The sequence below is a fragment of the Condylura cristata genome, unplaced genomic scaffold, assembly GCF_000260355.1.
Source record: "Condylura cristata isolate star-nosed mole 26May11 unplaced genomic scaffold, ConCri1.0 scaffold00018, whole genome shotgun sequence".
Lineage (NCBI taxonomy): Eukaryota > Metazoa > Chordata > Mammalia > Eulipotyphla > Talpidae > Condylura > Condylura cristata.
In genome coordinates, this window is record NW_004567119.1 from 38,126,323 (window position 1) to 38,146,330 (window position 20,008).

The 20,008-nt window shown below is 55.8% G+C and overlaps 1 protein-coding gene across 1 annotated transcript in view; it reads right to left on the reverse strand.

The window, feature by feature from the left end:
- Positions 1–437: 437 nt before the first annotated feature.
- LMOD1 (leiomodin 1 (smooth muscle)) overlaps positions 438–20,008 on the reverse strand; it is a 36,035-nt gene continuing 16,464 nt past the window's right edge. Inside the window, exons 2-3 of the mRNA XM_004685501.2 lie at positions 1,789–3,279; positions 438–1,157 (exon numbers count right to left, since the gene is read on the reverse strand). Of these exons, the coding sequence (XP_004685558.2) occupies positions 1,131–1,157; positions 1,789–3,279 (1,518 nt within the window). The 3' untranslated portion in view covers positions 438–1,130. The remainder of the gene's footprint in view (positions 1,158–1,788; positions 3,280–20,008) is intronic.

Below are 20,008 nucleotides of genomic sequence, written 5' to 3' on the forward strand. Positions count from 1 at the left end.
GCCTGCTGGGAGGCCAGGGAGGCAAATAGGCAAGGGGGGAGGGCGGGGGACACTGGTGTGGGTGTCCCCTGCTCAGAGAAGGCTGCTTTCCCGGGGCCGGGGACTGCTGTGAGGCACTGGCCCCAGCCCCTGCCAGGAAGAGTGATGGGATGCGCCCCCCAAACACGCCTAATATAGCCATCACCGGGCCTTCCCGGCCGGTGACTTCAGGCAGCGAGACTGAGGTCCCGGAGGCAGCAGGGGTCTGTCTTCCCCAGGCCCGGTCTCCTCGGACAGGATAACTTGGTCAGTGGAGGGCCCTCGACGCACACTGAGGCTCCCCTTTCTGCAGGGATGAACGAGACTCGTGGTCAACAGGGCTAGCATGGCAGGGAAATGAGCTTCTAGATCCCTCCTGGGGGCCCAGGGAGCAGTAGACACAGTCATTCTCAGCTGAAGGCTTGTATATATTATCAAAATCTTATGGAAAAACAGATACACGGCTATTTATACAACAGCAGGTGGGTGTGAGCAAAATGTCTGCTTTGGCATCCAACCTTCAGGCCCGCTGCTGTCTGTCCCTCTCCTCCCGTGCCCCACCCACCCGACACTGTCCACACGGGCCAGCTGCCCCTGCTGTGCCCTCTGACAGGCCCGGAGGGTGGAGGGGCATCCCGCAGGCCCTCGTGTCCTCTCAGCATTCTGCCACTGCCCCTCACAGAGTGCCACCAGCCCAACAGCTTGGCCCCGAGGGCTCCTCAGAGGCCTGGATCCCGGCCCAGGGCAGTGGGGCTGGGGCAGCGATGTGGTCCCCATGGGACATCTTTCCCGGATCATAGGCCTTTGGCAGCTGGCCAGCTACACAGATCCCAGGCATGCCATCTTCTCAGTAACGTGCTCGAAGGACTCTTCTTGTCTGGAAACCTCGGCTCCAGATAAAAAGAAACTTCCGGAGAGCCTCAGAGAGACAAGAAAAGGGAAGTGAGAAGAACCGAGGCATGGCCCAGGCCTCAAGCTTCCTTGGGCGTGGTCCTTCCTTGAGCGTGGCCCAGGCCTCAAGCTCTCCTGTGGCAGAACAGGGACATCCACAGCCAGGGGTGGGGGGCGAGGTCTGGGCAGACACGACATTGGCAGCACCTGGCAGCCGGGTCCTACTGGAGCAGCTTGGGTACTTCCACCTGCAAGAGCAATGCAGACAGGTTTGGCAAGGCTCCCTCTGCCACTCCTTACCTCCCCTCGCTCTGGACCACCTCAGCCCATGTCTGTGGAAGGGATACATGAGGTGCTAACACAGGGGAGCACTTTTCCTTTTCTTTAGAAACCGGGTGTCATCCAGTGACCACTTCAGCTCATGCTGCCTAGTCCCAAGTGGCTATTGTGAGGGGGAGATGAGTTGCCACCATCTTGTCAGACAGACAGCTGAGCCTGGATTCTGTCACCCAGAGACCCTTGGAGAAACAGGGTGTCCAGGGCAGCCTCGGCGAGCAGGGTCACCCAGACTTTTGGAGCAGGTTGACGTGTAGGACCTGGCCCACCCTGAGAGGGAATTCATAAAGAAGACATCGGTTTTTTTGTACTGGAGAGTGAGAGAGAAAAGACCCAGGAAGGCCTGAGGTAAAACCGCAGTGAACAGCTGTTCCTCCAGCCTAGGAGGCAGGGCAGGCCTTGAGAGGCTAAACGAGAGGGCAGTCGCCAAGGGAGGGGACCTGGCCTGTGTGGCACCTGACACAGCTGTCTGCTGGGTCCCCCCCTTTCCTCTCCACCTCTGCCCAGCCCAGCCCTGCTGGCCCCCCACCCACCATCACACACCTTCTTGAGCTGCTTGAGGTTGCTGGAGCGGATGGCGGCCAGGAGTTGGTCACGGGAGTTTTTCTCCTGGGCAGGGAGGACTTTGTCCCCCATCTTCCTCTGAGTAGCCGGTGACAGTGAGTTCTTCAGGTTCTCCATGATGAGGGGCGGGGCCAAGGGAGGCGGAGGTGGGGGTGGGGCAGCGGGAGCACCCTCTTTCTTGGGCGAGTTCTTGGGAGAGGCCTTTGGAGACGCCTGGGGTGAGGGTCTGGGGGAGCCCTTGGCCAGGGCCCCCACCTTGGGGACCTCCAGCCGGTCCTTCTTCTCCCCGCCGGCCTCCTGCGCCTGCCGTTGCTCCTGCAGTCGCTTTTGGCGCTGTTTGTCCATGTTGCGGCTGAGCAGGTTGGTGACGGTCATCCGGGGCCCGGCCAGCTCGAAGTGGTAGCCCAGCTTGAGCAGCGTGGAGTTCTCCTTCAGCAGCTTGGCGATCTCCATCTCTGTCTTGCCGCCACAGATGTGGCGCTGGTTGTGGAAGCGGAGCTCGGTCAGCGTGCTGTTCTGCAGCAGCGCCCGGAAGATGGCCAGGATGCCCTTGCCCGTGATGTGGTTCGAGTCCAGGTTCAGGCTGGTGATGGTCTTGTTGGCCTTGAGCATGATGGCGATGGCGAAGGCCACGTGGTCGTCAGCTCGAGTGTTGGCCAAGGCGAACACTTTGACCACCGTGTTGAACTCCAGGGCCTCGGTGAAGCGGACCAGAATCTCATTGGTGATGCAGTCGGAGTTGTTCACGTTCACCTCGATCATGTCCGGGTCGTTGTTCTTCACGCGCTCCAGGGGCTCGTCGAATATGCTGGGGGCGGCTTCCTCCGCCTTGGCGGGCCCTTCCGAGGGCCTGGCCGGGCCGCGGGGCGCTTGCTTCTCTGGGGCTTGGGCCTGGCTCGCTTCTTTGGGCTCCTTTTCACTTGGGGACGTGTCCTGTTTCACCTTTTCATCCTCCTTTTTTGGGTCCGCGTTTGGAGTTCCCTTTTTGATCTTGTCGTCCTCCTTTTTCACGTCCATGTCCCCACTTCCTCTTGTCACCTTCCCGTCCTTCCTGCCGTCCGCCAGCACCTGCTCACCCTCCTCTTTCTTGCGTACCTCCTTCCCCTCTTCTCCCTTCTTGTCCTTGTCTCTTCTCAAACCTGTGCTCTGGTCACCCCCTTTCTTCTCCTCTTCCTTCCTGGGGGCTGCCGCCTTCTCCCCGCACCCTTCCTTACCCCCCTCCTTCTTATCCACAGCCGCCCGGACACGGCCCTTGTCGATGCCCCGGATGACCTTCTCCTCCTTGGGCTTCTCCCCACTCTTGCCTTCGGTGTCCTCTTTGTCTCTTGAGAAGCTTTTCTTCAACACCCCCTTCTTGGGCTCCTTCCCCAGGTCGGAGTCCCGCCTGGGGCCCAGGGCCTTTCTGCTGGCGTCTCTGCCCCTCTCCTCGCCGTTCTTGGCATCTGCCTGGGTCCCTGCTTGCTTGCTTTCCTAGGAATTCCAGAAAGGGAAATAAACATAAAGAGTGGGCCACGCGAGAGAGCCAGGGGCCAGCGTGTAACGGCCCTCTGCTCTGCAGGGCAGGGTCCCTTCGTCAAGAAGAGGGACTCAGCCCAGACTGGAATCCTCACGCATGGACACGCCGACGTGAACACCCGTGGAGGCAGAGGCATTTGCTCCCCAGAGGATTCCCACAACCAGAACTGCCCTTTCTGGTCACGAGGGTCTGTTTGCTCTCTCCCCTCTCCCCTGCCCACACATGACAGGAGGTACACTTCCAAGTGACGCCTGCTGGCTGAGCCATATTGGAACCTGAGGGGGCATGAATGTGGCTGTTAACTAATCTTGGCTATATCGTTGGACTGGGCTTTCTGGCATCCTCACTGCAGGCAAGGGCCCCTCCCCGCCCCCCTACCCCCACCCCTCCCTAGTCTGGCCCTGTTTCCAGATTGCAGGCCAGTGGCTCTCTCTAAAGCTGGAATCTTACAACAAATACACTTTCAGCGGGAAAGACCGTCAGAGGGATGGATATAGGGCTGCTGTCAGTGTATTTTAAGGGTGTTTATAAATTCTCCCATCACCATCTCCCATCACCACCTCAGGAACTAGCAGTAAAGAAGGTGGACAGAACAAAGGACATGCTTTGACACTGGACGTATTGTGCTTTCTGGAAAGCCTACAAAATCCCCTCTATTTTCTTTATAAAAGCTTTAGTAAGAATCAGCCCTTCTCTGGAAGAACCCTGGAACTCATTGGCTCAGCTGACTTTGGGGGGACTACCACCACCAGGTTAGGATCTAGGGTGCAGTGGACCACATTGCGAGATGACCCAGGGGGGCTGGTGACTGTGTCACGGGGGCCAAGCTGGAGGCCTGGGCCCTACTGGCGGTGCGGATCCCTCGTAGGGACTCTCCTTGGGCTCCGGTTTCCTCCTCCACACTGAAGAGTAAATCCTAGATTTAACTGTCCCACTGAGATAGAGACCCCAGAGGAACTGGGGCCTTGATGGTTGCTGTGATGTTCTTCGCTAAGGGTTTTCTAGAGGAGACTATGGCCTGGGTTTAAGAAAGGTTTGTCTTTCTGGAGGGCCTCACTGGGGTGTGGGGAGAGGGGGAGGGAAGGAAAGGCAGATTCCAGCCGACTCTCTGGCCTAGGCAGCCCTCCCTCCTCCCCAGGGACTGGGGAGCTGGTTGGTCCTATGGAAACAGTTTGTACCTGCACCACAAACAGATGCCGCTGGGGACCAGCCCCAGAGTTTGTTTAACTGCCAAAGTCCTTGGCTGCTCTGCTAGAATCACAACAGGCAGCCAAGGGGCACAGGCCTGGTGAGACAGGGCCTTGGAATGTATCCCTTTCTTCCTCTGCCCCTTAGGGCCCGGGGCCCAGCTGCTGGGGATTCGGCCGTGGAGACGGAGAACCCCCCTTTTGCATGCACCCGGGCTCTTGGGGAGCTGGGTTTGACCTTAAGAGGAGACCTAGTGGTGACTTACTGCACCTTCACTTGAAAGGGAGAGAGGAGCATGAACAGGAGGTCAGTGGGGGAAACCCAGGGGACAGCCCTGTCAGGGTATGCAAATGGCTGCCCCAGTTTGGCAGGGCACTCCCACTTTGTACCTCACCCTGCTGGGCTCCACTTCCCGGGCTGGGAAGTGGGGGGGTGGGGGTCAGTCCTCCATGGAGTCCAGCCCAAGTCCCAAAGATCAGGCCCAAGGTGAAGACTCTCCCCTCTGCCTCTCCTCCAAACGTGCGCCCTTGGGATTTCTCAGCACCCACCAGCACTGCCCAGCTATCCCTGCAGAGTTCCCACACAGCTCACAGGCCTCACTGACAGGGAAATTGGGGCTCCAAAGAGACTATAACTTCACCACTGCCATCCTGGAAATTGGGTTTCTGATCTAACTGTCTAGTAGCCAATGGGAATGTGACCTCTGACTCTCCTCAGGGGCTGAGGTGTCACCTGTCTGCCTGCAGACACAGCCCCTTCCTCTCCCAGCTCCCAGCCAAACCCGGCCCACTTCAGGCTACTCCGGCCTGCACCCCCCCCACACCCCCTCCTCCCAGAACTCATCCCCAACACATCAACCCTCTCTCTGTGCCAACACCCCAGAGCCTGACCGGCTCTTTGTCTTCATCCAGGATCCTGCCCCTCGCCTCCTGAGCGCCCCCTACCCCAGGGTCCGAGGTGGCTAGGCCAGCAGAGTGTCTGCCCGGAGGAGGTGTGCCAACCCTTTAAAAAGATCCTAATGAGAAACAGGCTGGGGGTGGGTGGGGGGAAAGGGCTGATTAATCATCGGTTTCCTCCAAATAGCCAGGAATGAGCGGGGCTAGGGCTTGTTACAGCTCGTGCTGCCCGGAGAGCTCAGACGTTGCCTTAAAAGGAGAAGGAGCGGCGTCCTCCGGCTGCCGAGCTCCTCGGGACATAGCAGGGCTGCCTCCTTCGTGCTTATCTGGAAGGGAGTCCAGGCCAACCGCTTTGCTTCTAGAACTGGTGGTGCATCCCGGTCACCTCCAGAGTTTCCTGAAGCCGTGTTCGGTCTCCAGGCCCCACCCATCTGCCCGAGGTGGCGACAGGCGTGGAGACGACACACGGAGAACTGCCTCCCAGCGAGGGTTCGCAGGCTGTAAACGCGAGACTTAAGTGTCAGTCATTTCCCCTCTGGGAAAATCCTCAGGGTCGGGGGAGCCCACGGGTGGTTGGGGGCCCTTCACGGAGGCAGGGGAGTGGCAGGATGACCTCTGAGCACCTCTGACCACCTGCGATCCGCTGCCGGGACCTAGTGACCAGGCACGGAGTGAGCGGCCCCTGCTTCCACGTCTGCCCCAGGCTTGCGGGCTCAGGATGCTCTGTGCCTGTCCCTTGAGCCAGGAGCCTGGTCAAGAGTCTTGAGAGGGTCCGATGGGCCTAACGCGCCATCTTCCCCCTGCCTCGGGCCTTCCAACACTACTTCCTCTACAAAAAGAGAACTTGGGCCCTCCCTGGCGGCGCAGCGGGTTAAAGCGCAGCATTAAGAAGCTAAAGCCACTTCAGCATGAGTTCGATCCCCGCCTGCCCCAGAGGTGACCACATGGCACCGCAGACCTTGTCATCTGCCTGTTCTGCTCCCTACTCTGTTCTGCTCCCCGCTCTGGTGAAGCCTTTCACCGCCCCTGCACCTCTGGCCTGTACCCCAGTTCTGTATGCATAAATAAATAAATCTTTTAAAAACAAACAAAAAGAGAACTTGTGCCGGTGCACCTGCTCACGCTCACCTCCACCGAGGTCACCTCTCCCTGAGTGGGAGTCATGACTGAAGGCAGTCCTGGCCCCCAGGGAAGTCTGCATCCCTCCCCGAGCCGACACAGCACGAGGCCAGAGGGCCCTTGGGCAGACCTCACAGGGGAGATGGAAGGTGGGCGCCAGTCTGCTCGCAGTGGAGGCACCCGGGATGTGGAGGTCAGGGGCGTGGGATGGTGGGGAAGGCTGCACCCCTCCCACGTGACATTGCAGCGCTGAATTCAGGGGCACTTGCTCCCTGGGCCGCACAGGGCCCCTGGGGTGCGGATTCAGGCGGTTTGAGGTCTGTCCCTTGCCATGCCCCTAGGGATGTCAGGTGAGGCTCCTGAAGGCTTGCTTTCTAGAGGCATTCAGAATGCCGAAGCTCAGGCTTCCAGCTGGTGGCAGGGGCTCTGGGGTCCCCAACTCTGCTCTGGGTGAACTCTCTCCTCAGGCCTTGGCTGAAGTCCCTGAGGACACTGGAGGCCTCAGGGTGTGGGCTGGAGCTTGACAGAGACAGCACTTTGCCTTGACACTGGGTGGCTGCTTCTTATTTCTCCTAGATCAAGCATCAGGGAAAATCGTGGCACAGTGCCCACCCTCAAGCCCAGTTCTCCTTCTTGGTCCTGCCCCTGGGCTCCCTGCGAAACCCTCCCGGCCTCAGAGCAAAGCCCTGCTCCCCAGGTTCTCTCACGAAGTACACCTGGTAATGGGCCTGGGCTTGACCCCTGGCTCCATCCACCTGGCAACTTCCAGGTATCAGGCGTGGCAGTGCTAGGTCCTCTGTCTACCGGTGAGGGCAGGGAGAGCTGGCCAGAGCTGGGGATCCTTCCAGGGGTGCCCTGGCAGAGCGGTCCCTTCAGGGCTGGCATGAGGGCGTAGGAGGTCCCTGGATCATGGGAGCCAAGACCATTGGCTCCTGCCTCGTGCATGGAGTGCCAACAATGGTTGTTTTCCACCAAGAAAAAAGATTCTAGATTCTCCTGACAAGAAGCATGAGCAGGGTCAGTGACCTTGGGGTAAGTAGCCTTCCTGGGCTGGCAGCGGAGGGACTATGCAATGGCACTGGCCGTTCCCTGTCCGTGGGAAGGGGCCCTCTCCTGAGGCTTCCCCAGGACATTACACTTCAGCACTCTTAACGGATGTTGCCCCAGGAAAGTTATGGTAGGGGGGAGAGCTCGAGAGTCCACTGACCCCACGGGCACTGGCCGCCAGGCAAATGCTGCCTCTGCCCCCAAATAGCTGTGTGACCTTAGGCAAGTTACTTGGCCCCTCTGAACTTGTAGTCTCTGTGAGTTACAGAGCCGGGACTCAAGCCAAGGCCCAGATGCCAAGGGCTTGCAGTGGAGGTATAGACAGAGGTCCCACCTTTCCTTCTGAGGCCCGCTGAAACAGTGATGGCTGCAGGGGCTTGCTCTCTTCCCACCCGAGACCTCTGACCTCTCGCTCACTATGTCAGTATTGTTTAACAGGCTGTTTTTTGAAAAGATTCATTTATTTATTTTTTTATTTATGCATACAAGAGCTAGGGTGTAAGCTAGAGGTGCAGGGTAGGGGGTGAGTGGATTCACCAGAGACAGAGTGGGGAGCAGACCAGGCAGATCCACTGGAATACACTGCTGAGGGGAGCAGTGGGCCGGTCAGGAGAGGTCTGCTGTGCCGTGTGGGTCAGCTCCCCAGCTGGGGATTGAACTCGTGCTGCAGTGGCTGCTGGGTCTAGAAATCTGGAAATCTGCCTGAGGGTAGAAACTGGGACGGCACCCGGTTGCTTTGGGAAACCTCCCCTAACCCCACCCCCACCCTCTGGTGACAACTTGCACAGGAACCAGCAAGTGCTGGGGCTGAGAACACAGAGGGGTCTGTGCTAGCCGCCCGCCAGGGCCCTCCTTGCCTGTCTCAGCCCGTCCAGGGGATGCAGCCCTAGAGGGGCGTGGCAGGCAAGTGGACAGCGAAGGGCCTATGAGGGCGGTGGTCCTGCTGCCCCGGGGACTCTGCTTCAGCTGATTGCACCCTTCAGCCTGGCCACAGGCTCCCCGCAATCTCCCTAAAAAGGTCTGCAACCCCTTTTTGGCCCTTTCCAGACCAAAGTTCCTTGACTCTTGTCTGGCAGTGGTTCAAGGAAAAGGTCTCAGCCCAGAAACCCCCTTTTTTGGTTATGCTGACCCTTCCTGGGTCAGCCATGCCCGCCTCCCCTCTTTCAGAGCCCCCTGTCTGCTGACACTGACTGTCCTCACTGGCTCTTACAAGACAAACTCCAGGTTCCCTTTTGATTCACGCCTCTTTGCTGCTTGGGGCTCATGGGAGACAGAGACCCCCAGGACAGCTGTAGACCGGGAAAGCAATGGGCCTGCGGGAGCAGGGGCTTTACCCTTTTCCTGGGGCCCCAGTTTTTAGAAACACACGTTTTCAGCGGGAGGGGAGCAGTTCAAAATCAGCACACAAAGACCAGCGTGTGCACTCACACTCCTGGCCTGGAGCACAGCTCATCCCCCACAAGGCACCACTCAGAATGGAATCCCTAAGGGGAGTGGGGGCTAGACACGGTGTGAGGCTGCAGGTGGCCTTCTCACTACAGCTGAGGAGAAGATGGCTGCGCACTACTTCAGGAAAGGCCCCGCCCCTGAGCTCTGCCTCCTCTCACAGCCCTGGATCTTTGGCCCCAGCAAAGCAGGCAGGACGCTAAGAATGCCAGCATGGCAGCCTGCTCTGGAAATGCTCCCTGGGGGTGCAACACAGTGCAGCAGGTGTCAGGCCCAGAGAGCCCTCACAGGTGGTCCCGACACCCCCTCACTTCCGGTGGCCGGCCTGAGGCCCTGTGGGCTGACTGCACATGTGAATCCACACCCCCAAACCTGACAAGCAATGTTGCACGCTTCGTGTCTGCCAAAGAAAGCAAGCCTCCAGTATGCTGTGGGCTCCAGAGGGGTCACCCGGGGCGTACCCCTGGGAACACTGCACCTGGTGCACCACTGAGCAGCCAAGGCCCATGCAGTCATGGAACTAAGAAAAGCTGCACCCCGCGGGCACCCCCCCCCCCATGCTTGACCTCTTGCTGGCTTCCCAGGGCTCTCCAGGAGCCAGGCCACGAGTGAGAGCCCCGCTGACTCTCCATGGTGGGCAGCTCCAGCCCCTTGGCAGAATGGCCGGGCAGCAGGTCCAGGAAAGGCATTGCGATTTCGAGGGAAGGGTAAAGCAAACTCAGACCACCCCTCTTAGCCAGTGTAGAAACTAGAGAAACTCCCCCAGATGGAAGGCCGTGTTTCACAGCTGTGAGCCCCACATTTCTAAGGGGCACGGCCCCACCCCTGGTTGCCAGTCCACCTGAGAAGTCAAATTCCCACCCATGCTTGCTCCCTCACTCTGCAGTGACTTCCCCAAATCCTCACTCTGCAGTGACTTCCCCAAATCCTCACTCTGCAGTGACTTCCGGGCGCCTCGCCTCTCTGGCCTCTTGGTCGCCAGTCTCTACAGGGAGCTGTGCAAGCTGCTAGTGTGTGGTCCTCGGTGGCTCTACCAGCTAGCGAAAGCACCCCCAGTTTACAAAAGAGGTTCATGATCACCCCGCTATATGGGAGGTGACCAGGGGTCTGGAATCTGACTTAGGTGTCGCTGCACTGCCTGTTGTGAGTGGGCTGCACGCTAAGCCAGCCTTTCTCCAGCGAGCCTGCACCCCAGCGGCCGGGCAGGGAGTAAAGTGACCGCTGCCATGGCCGCCACGTACTTACTTAGTGTTTACAAGGTCCGAGACACCGCGTCACGTGCTTTATACGCGGCGTTTCACTCACCCCAAGGCCCTGCCTTGGACACGGGCAGATGCGGAGGCCGTCCCAGCAGGAGGAAGCCGGCCGGAGGGGCTTCTCACTGCCTCATGTCTCATGAGCGCTCTTCCCACTGTTTCCTGTGAACTTTAATCACCTTCTTACTGACCATATCACACGGTCTCTTAGAACAGTCAGTTGCACAGTGCTGGGGCTGTCGTGGCTTCCAGTGTTAACAGACCCTTGTGCAGCTGGGGCCTTTCTGGAACAAGCCACAGCCACTGTAAGGGGAGGACTGGAGTTCAGGGCCAGCTCCCTCGGTTCTAACCTGCATGCTCCCGCCCCCCACAGAAACAGTAAGGAGCAGAAAGCCGCAGAACTCCTTGCAGCTCCCAGCAAACACAACCCAGACCAGGGAGTGACACTCACCATCACTGAGTGATGACTCTGTGCCAGGCCCTGGGCCTGTGGGGACACAGGCTGGTCCAGATTCTTACCTGGTCCCCAGAGCCACACTCCAGCCCTTCACCCCAATACTAGTTAGGCCAGCAGGAGTTCAGAGAGAGAGACCTGCCCACAGGACACAGTGGCCCAGGGGGAGGGTGGGCCCAGCCAGGCCTCAGGCACTGGTTGTTGGGAGTACGGGGCCAGGCGGAGGGAAGAGCAGGTGCAGGTGGGCCTCCCATCTCTGGAAGCACCTCCTGGCTGTAACTTAGCAGCTGCCGGGCGTGTCTAAGTGCCCACACCCTCATCTGAGGAGGCCAGGCTGAGTGAGACAGGGTCGTAGTCAAGGCCCGGAGTACAGGTGCCCTTGTCCAAGCTGTGCCCTCTGCTGGTGGCACCCCCAGGTCCCCTTCCCTCCTGGTGATGGGCTCAGCCCAGCCCTGCCCACATGGGCTCTGACTGCAGGGCGCCCCGGGTATATGACACTTCCTCCCGGCTACCCTGAGGAGACCGCCTGGGTCTGAGGTTGCAGGCCAGGGCTGGGGCCTTGAGGATGTCCATTGCCAATGGGAGGGAGGTAGGAGCTGAGCGGCTGCCGGGAGCCTGCCCACCGTGACGTTCCCTAAAGGAATGCAGTAAACAAGGACAAGCCCAGCCCCGGGGCCAGAGGTGGGAGACTGACGGCCATTTTAGTCCCCATCATCACCACTTTAGCCCGAAGGGCTGAGCAGCTGTGGCAAGGCCAAGTTTTATCAAATCAGAGATGCACCAGTGCAGGCCGAGAAGCTGGTCTCCAGAAGTGCCCTCCACGAGCCACGAGCCACATTCTCCTTATGTGGTCTTTCAGTACAAGATCGGAGGCCCCTTAATCCTTCTGTTCCCATCAGCACCCTGGCCCTCTATTGCTGAATGAGGCAGGTGGACAAGAGTAAGGTGTAGCCCTGCTCCATGCAGGATGATGTCATGCTAAAGGGGACACCCCAAAGCATTTACATTCAGAAATTCTTTCCTTTTTAAGACTGAATAATATCCCGTTATCGTAGACACCCCATTTCGCTTCTCTGCTCATCCAGAGAAGAACACGCGGGTCATTTCTACCTCTTGCTTTGAGGAGAATGCCGCTGGGAACATGGGTGTAGAGCACCCCTCAGGTGTTGGTAAGTCGCTGCTTTGCATCCTTTCAGGAATACACCAAGAAGGGGCATTGCGGAAACAAGACGCAGACCCCCAGGGTCTCCAGCGTGTCAGTCACATTCTTGCAAACATCCTCCACCGAGGTCATGAGCACTGGGGAAGCCCTGCATCCCACTGCTCTGCTCCTCCAGAGACGGACACCCCCACCCAAGCCCAGAACTTAGAGGCCAGGATCCTAGTCTTCACTCAGCTGGAGACTTGGGGACCACCTTCGTCACCCGCTTGTGGTGAGGCTGCTGTGAAAGGCTCCACGTGGCGCACAAGAGAGCCGAGTGTGGGGAACCGCAGTAAAGGCCGCTGTCGCCTTGATCAGTTCCCCTGGCCCACGGCGTGCTCCCGACCCCACGCATCTATTTGAAGTTTTCTGCTTCTCTTTGGGGTTCTCACCCCACTGCACCTACCCCACTCTGCTCTTCAGCAGACCATCCCCTGTGCGGATGTCCCAGGAATAGCAGAAACAAGCCTGGGGTCCGCCAAGGTCTCCTCGCTGTTCCTACCTGGTCACCTCCTGCATCCAGGGCTCAGGAAGGAAGAAGCATCTCTTCCTGCTCCAGGCTTGCCTCTCCCATGGGCTCTGGCTCCCACACTCTCCCAGACACCTGACCGCCCCCTCAGTGCCCTCCCCACCGCCTCTTCCTACTGCTATGCCAACATGCGTCTCTCCTGGATCATCTCTGCCTCACTCCAGAGCTGCCCCCATCTCTACCTTCCTTTACACCCAGACTTCCTCAGAGTTATTTTTAATCCCAGTTCATTCCTGGACTCAAACCAATCTCACCTCAGCCCCCAACATTCCATGGACATTCATTCCATACAGATCTTATGTCTTTAATTCTTTATCTTGCTTAATTTCTTGAGAAACATTTGACCTGGTCAACCAGGTCCTCCCACTGTCCCTTGGTGAATGTCTCCTCCAAACACTGGGGCCTCCACTCATAAATTCCGCTGGGAGGTCTGGAAGGAGTATTCTCCCATCTCAAGGGAGAAGATATGACTAGAAATAACAGTGCTATTCCCTCATCTCCTGCACAAAAGATGCCACACCCTGGCACCCCTGGAATCTGTCTTGTCATCCAGCAACTGTCAATGACTGACCATCACACTGTCAGCTTGCCCAGGGTGACCTCCGGGCCCTCCTCACACTGCAGCCACTGGGGTCCCCCTGGGGCACAGACTCTTCAGGTCACTGCTTTGCCTACAACCTGCAGTGGCTCTCCAGGGCCCTCAGGAGAAAGTGCAAGTTCCTGAGCCCTTCCCGCTTGGCCCCAGCTGCCCTCACAGGTGTCCTCCGCTTGCATTCTCCCCAAGCTGGCTCAGCCCTGTGTGGCCACTCTTATTCCTGCAAGGAGCAGGCGCTGGGCCTTTAGGAAGCTCTTCTTTCCCCTTTTTCTCCTGGTAAATTATTTTTTTTAAAAAGATTTATTTGGCCCTCCCTGGTGGCGCAGCGGGTTAAAGCACAGCACTGAGAAGCTAAAGCCGCTTCCGCATGAGTTCGATTCCCACCTGCCCCGGAGGTGACCACATGGCGCGGCAGACCTCTCCTGACCCGCCCGCTGCTCCCCTCAGCAGTGTACTTCGTCAATCTGCCTGTTCTGCTCCCCACTCTATCTCTGGTGAAGCCTCTCACCGCCCCTGAGCCTCTGGCCTGTACCCCAGTTCTGTATGAATAAATAAATAAGTCTTTAAAAAAAAAGATTTATTTATTGGGCCTTCCCTGACAGCACAAGGGGTTAGGATGCAGCACTGCAAGCTAGCCACAGCCGCTTCAGTGCAAGGTTGATCCCCGGCCCCGGAGGTGACCCACATGGCGCGGCAGACCTCTCCTGTCTCTCCCGCTGCTCCCCTCAGCAGTGTGCTTTGTCAATCTGTTTGTTCTGCTCCCTACTCTATCTCTGGTGAAGCCTCTCACCGCCCTGCATCTCTGGCCTGCATCCCTGTTCTGTATGCATAAATAAATACATCTTTAAAAAAAGATGTGTTTATTTATGTATATAAGAACTGGGGTACAGGCCAGAGATGCAGAGGTGGTGAGAGGATTCACCAGAGACAGAGTGGGGAGCAGAACAGGTGGATCTGCTGAAGCACACTGCTGAGGAAGGTAGTGGATAGGACAGGAGAGGTCTGCCGCGCCATGTGGGTCCGCTCCCTGGCTGGGGAATGAACTTGTGCTGCAGATAGCTTCATAGTGCTGTGCTTTAACCCCTTGCATCACCAGGGAGGGCCCTCTCCTGGTAAATTCTTACCCTAATTTTTAACCTAAAGAGGCTTCATGCTAAATCTTTAATTCATCTGGGTTTTATTTTGGATTATGATGTGAGATTGATCTTTTTTTCCCCAAGTACATAGCTAGTGGTTTAATCACGCTTACTAGCAGGAAAAGCAAATGTTGCTTTACAAATGAAATAAAATTATTTTTAAATAATTCCATTTCGTAGCAGAAAAAGAAAAGCACAGCAAACCAAGAGTCCTCAGGATGGCAGTGGAGGGGAGGGATGGCTCGACGGTCAGGGTCCTGTTCACCGGCCCTGCCTGGGACTCGCCCTAGCGCGTGGTCTCACGTTTCTGTCCCCGCAATTACCAAGTCAGCCGGGTGGAAGCAGAAGGGCTGGAGGACCATGGGCACCACCGCAATCTCAACATAAACAGGATCTGCACGGTGCCCCTTTACCTCCCACGGAAACGTGGGGTGGGGTGGGGTGGTGGCCAAGGGAAGGGCCGTGGTGGGTGAGCCTGGGAAGTGGACACGGTCCAGCGCCGTAGAGAGAGGTCCTCAGGAGAGCGAGTGCTCCTGATTTCTGCATCTGCTTGGCCCTCAAAAGTGAAGGGGAGTGGGAGGGAGCTTTGTTCGGGAATGGGGGGGGCTGTACTGGGTGGGCCAGCTGTTTTTTAAAATGTTTTGCCAGACTCCTCCTACAACTATGGCGAATCCTGAGTCCCTAAGGGCAAGGATTTCTTGTGAAAGGCCATCTAAATAGGGGGAGACCCTGCCATTCTCGATCCCCTCCTGGGTACCCCAGAGGAGTCGCAGGCAAAGGAGGATGAGGACGGTGAGCGGCCACCAGAGCCGGCCACCTCTCCCAAGGGTGTCTGCATTTCACTGTTATAGATACTCCCTCTCCAGGGGGCGCAGGGGCTCGTGGGGATCTTCTTTGCATGAAGGGTCAGCTCCAGGGCCCTCTACGGAGCTAAGTGTTTGTCCACTGGCCTGGTGACTCATACTGGGAAGCTTGCACAAACCCCATTTTTGGAGAAACTGGGAAATCTCTGTGGAAATAAACAAGTCACATTCACACTCTGCTCTCTGAAAGGCCCACTCCTTACTTTCAGCTTCTTTACTTTATCCAGCATGGGTGAAACCCAGGCGAGTTTGGAAAACATTGTAAAGAGTGACTTAAACGTAAGCTGTTTGTTCCCGAGTGCTGGGCCCCGCTAGGGTCCCCGGGGGTGGTGAGAGGAACACGCTGTCCTGGTGCCTCCAGAGACTGCAGGCCGGAGCCCTGCCCCCACACAGTCGCCCTCCCGCCTGCTCTCAACAGGCTCAGTGCCCGCAGGACCAGCCGCATGGGCCCGGGACGTCCGCAGCCACACGGGGCCCTTGTCCAAAGTGCGCTGTGACCCATGTAATGCACTGTTGTCATCATCTTGGTTGGAAATCCTACTGTTTCCTCAATGGATCTCACATTGTAATTTTGTGCAAGGTCATGCCAATTCTGCAGTCAACCTTGGGCCTAAATGAAACATGTCAGGCCCTCCCTGGTGGTGCAACGGGTTAAAGCGCAGCACTATGAAGCTGTCCGCAGCCACTGCAGCACGAGTTCGATCCCTGCCCTGGAGGTGACCCACATGGCGCAGCAGACCTCTCCTGGCTCCCCTCAGCAGTGTACTTCGTCAATCTGCCTGTTCTGTTCCCCAATCTGTCTCTGGTGAATTTTCTCACTGGCCCTGCACCTCTGGCCTGTACCCCAGTTCTGTATGCATCAAGAAATAAATCTTAAAAAAAGAAAAATAGAATGTCAAGGGTGGAACTGACTTCTGCCTTTGCTATTGGGGGAATGAATGGCACCTCAAGGGGAGGTCAGTCTTGCTCTTTTACCACTTTCCCTGTACCCCACTTTCCAAGTACATCCCAGAGAAGGTCCCGGAGGAGCCCCCCACTGTCATCTCTTGCCCCACCTCTTGTCCCTTCCTCCTGTCTTACTTTTATTTGCACACTGTAGCCAGAGCTATCTTTCTAGAATACTTCAGGGTGAAGTCTAGACTTCTGAGCCTGGCCCCAGCTGCCTCTGCAGTCCATCTCACTCAGGACTGCTTTCTGCTCTCTTTAGCTTTTTTTTTTTTTTTTTTATTGATTGACTGATTGATACTGAACTGGTGTACAAGCCAGAGGTGCAGGGGGGGTGAGAGGCTTCACCAGAGACAGAGTGGGGAGCAGAACAGGCAGACTGACTAGGTACACTGCTGAGGGGAGCAGTGGGCGGGTCAGCCATGTGAGCTGACCCACATGACGCGCCATGTGGGTCAGCTCAAGGGCTGGGGATCGAACTCGCACTTTAGCAGCTGCACTGGCTTGCAGTGCTGCATCCTAACCCGTTGTGCCACCAGGGAAGGCCCTCTCTCTTTAGCTTTTATGCTCCTCCTGCCATCTAGAATGTTCTCTCCCCCTCTCTGTCTAACTCCTCTTACTCTTCTCTTTATCTCTTCCTCCTTCCTCTGAACTTTTTATCATGGGAAATTTCAACTTCCCAAACTAGAGTGAACAGCAAATGACTCCAAGGTGCTATTGCCCAGCTTCCAGTGATTCACCTCCAGGAGTCTTGTTTCATCTACACACCCACCCTTCTTTCTTTCATCTGCAGATTATTTTGAAGCAAATCCCAGGTAGATCATTTCATGTCTAGATGTTTCAATGGGCTTCCCTGGTGGCCTAGGGGTTAATTAAGTCTTAGCACTACCACTAGAAGGCCCACCACAAAGGCAAGTTCGATCCTCGCCCAGGGAGCTGAACTGCATGGCACAGAGGACCTTTCCTCTCTCCCCACTGCTCCCCTCAGTAGTGGATTTCAGTGGATCCGCTTGTTCTGCTCCCCACTCTGAATCTGGGGTATCCTCTCCTCCCCCTCCTTTGACCCTGCATCTCTAGCCTATACTCCTGTTCTTCTAAGCAAAAATAAATAAGCAAAATATTTTTTAAAATAAAAAGTAAATATCTCAATAAATATCTCCAAAAGATAGTAACTTAAAAAATAAACTAAAATCAAGAGCTACCACAGCACTAAAGACTACCGTACCTAAAAAAAGAAGAAGAAGAAGAAGAAGTAGAAAAGGCACCAACACAGTCCAAGGCCCCTGCCCTCGCCCCTGTCATCACTCACATCCCTGGCCCTGCCTGGACAGTGGGCAACTTGGGGCAAGGACAGCTTCCTTATTTCTGTCCCCAGAAAGTGGGACTTGAGTACTTTCAGTGACCGGGAACTTCCTTTTCCAAAAGGAAGCTGACTCCTTTTTCTTAAGCTGACTCTCTCTCTCAGAAAGTCCTGGCTCTGGTGATGCCCTGCCCTGGATGACAAGAGCAGCAACAGAAAGGCTACACTAAAGCAAAGTCTTGCTTACATGGTAGGCTTATCTTCTGTTGCTTTAATTTCTAAGGGTAAAGATTAAATAAAGAACTGTAAAAAGGAAAACAAACAAAAAACCCACCAACGATCTATATGCTAAGGACCACGGCTGGCCACACTACAGTGCAAACCAGAACCATGTAATGGAAATACAGCCCGAGCGACATCTGTAACTTTCGAGGCTTTAGCAGCCATGTTAAAAAAAAGAAAAAGAAAAAAGGGATATTAATTTTCAAGATCTATGGCTGGAACCCATGCACAATATTACTTCCATGTCATCAGCATGAAATTATTAACACAATAGTTTATTCTTTCCTGCTAAGTCTTAGTTGTCTGATGTGAATGTCACACTAACAAAATGGCTCAGTTTGGACTCGGACAGGCAGACCCAGGGCGACTGTCACTTCCCCGGGAGCCTGATTTATCTCCCTGCTTATTTCTGTGTGTGGAGGCAAGACAAGAAAGTCCTCACTACCGAAGGCCATGAGGTTGTCTGCAGTCACTAGGAGGCACAGGAGCTCACAGCCCACTGCACAATCAGGCTGAGGCCATTCTGAAGCAGGCCTCAGAGGGCGATTCTGAAGCAAGGAAGCAGGTGAGGGAGTCTCTGGGCCCTCCAGTTAAGAGGCAGGGCAGCTGAGAATCCGGAGCACAGCCCATTGGTGGGGTGGGCAGAATCACCCCAGCACCAGGGGTGTTTCCTGAGAGCCATCCCCAGGGTCCCTGGACCCAGGGCACAAGCCAGGCCAGTGACCATCTCAGAGTCTGCCGGGGAGGGGCCCCTGGGCAGCACATTCTGGGGAGGGCTCACAGGGACACTTCATAAATGCTCAGTGAACAAATGGCGCTCCCATCATGTGGAGGCCCAAAGGAAGGCAGGAGAGCCAGATCCTTTTGTCCTGTTAAGATGTGCCACTTGTAGTCAGAAGAAAGGGTTTCAGAGCCCTCCCTGGTGGCGCCGTGGGTTAGGATACAGCACAGCAAGCTGGCCACAGCTGCTTTAGTGTGAGTTTAATCCCCAGCCGGGAGGTGTCCCACATGGCGCGACAGACCTCTCCTGACCTGCCCACTGCTCCCCTCAGCAGTGTACTTCATCAACCCGCCTGTTCTGCTCCCCACTTTGTCTCTGGTGAAGCCTCTCACTGCCCTTGTACCACTGGCCTGTACCCCAGTTCTGTATGCACAAATAAATAAATCCTTAAAAAAAAAAAAGCATTTCAGACTTTCTCTGGTCACTGGCTGCATGACCTCTTTAATCCTCAGTTTCTCCCTGTGTCAAACAAGTCTATTCTCTCTACCTCGTAGAACAGATGGTGGGGGGAATCAAATGAGACCCCATGGATGGAAGCCCATAAGGCTCAAGGCAACACAATGCCACAGGCTGTATTTTGGTACTTTGATGGGCTGGGAGCTCAGCGATGGCCCCAGACAGCACTTGGGCACTTAACTATGGGCTCCCTCTTAGGAGGCAATAATGACTTCGTCTCATGACGAGTTATACATCTCATTACCCCTCCCCCTCCCCTGCTATACATTATTTTTTTTCTTTATTTTCTTTATATGTCTACTTACATTATTGTTCACTCACAATGTTTACTGCCCCCTCCCCCACTCCGTGCACCCATCATCACCACAGTCTCCCACATTTATTCATCTTATTTGGCTAGGGTCCTTTAGAGTGTTTTTGGATGCTCTTACAAGCAGGATGGGCTAGTTGACCTTCCCTTCTTGATGACCCCCCCAGACTTGCAAATCCCCAAGGCAAGAGCCTTGATCCTCTTTGTATGTAGCAACAGTTCTTTCCTCCCAAGACAAAGGGAAGCCAGGCACCTGGGTTCCTCATGGTACCAACCCAGTTGAGTTCCAGATCCGGACTCAGGAAGAAAGGTGGGTCGAAGTCGGCCCTGCTTAGCAGATATTCCAACATCAGCAACTTGATACTCTAAAAAATAACCAATGTGCCTCATGTTTCCCTGATCTCTGAGGCAACTGTCCTCTTCGTTTCCAGTGTCAGTCCCTTCGTTTCCAGTGTCTTTTCTCTCCTTTCCAAGTTTTGTTTCACCCATCTGGCCATGAGTCTGAGCTGGGGAACAGTGTGTGAACAGTGCTATTTATCATCTTGCTTGGCTGGCTCTGTCCCTCTGGGGATGGGCGCCCAGGCCAAGGCAAGGAGTCTGTGTTCTGGGGATCTGTTTGGGGCCTTGGAAAGTATATTTATTGGAACCCACATAAATGTCCAAATATAGGCAAATAGCTTGACCCAGCCATAGGCTGGATTATGATAACATCCCCTGAAAATTATGTTTAGGAAGAGCTTTTAGTGACATGGGAAAATGACTATAATTAGTAAATTTTTAAAAAGGAGGAAAGAAAATTTACAGGAATATATACGTGTGCACAAAATGATTCAAGTACAAAAGGAAAAGTGCACAGAAAAGCATACCGAAAAACAAACA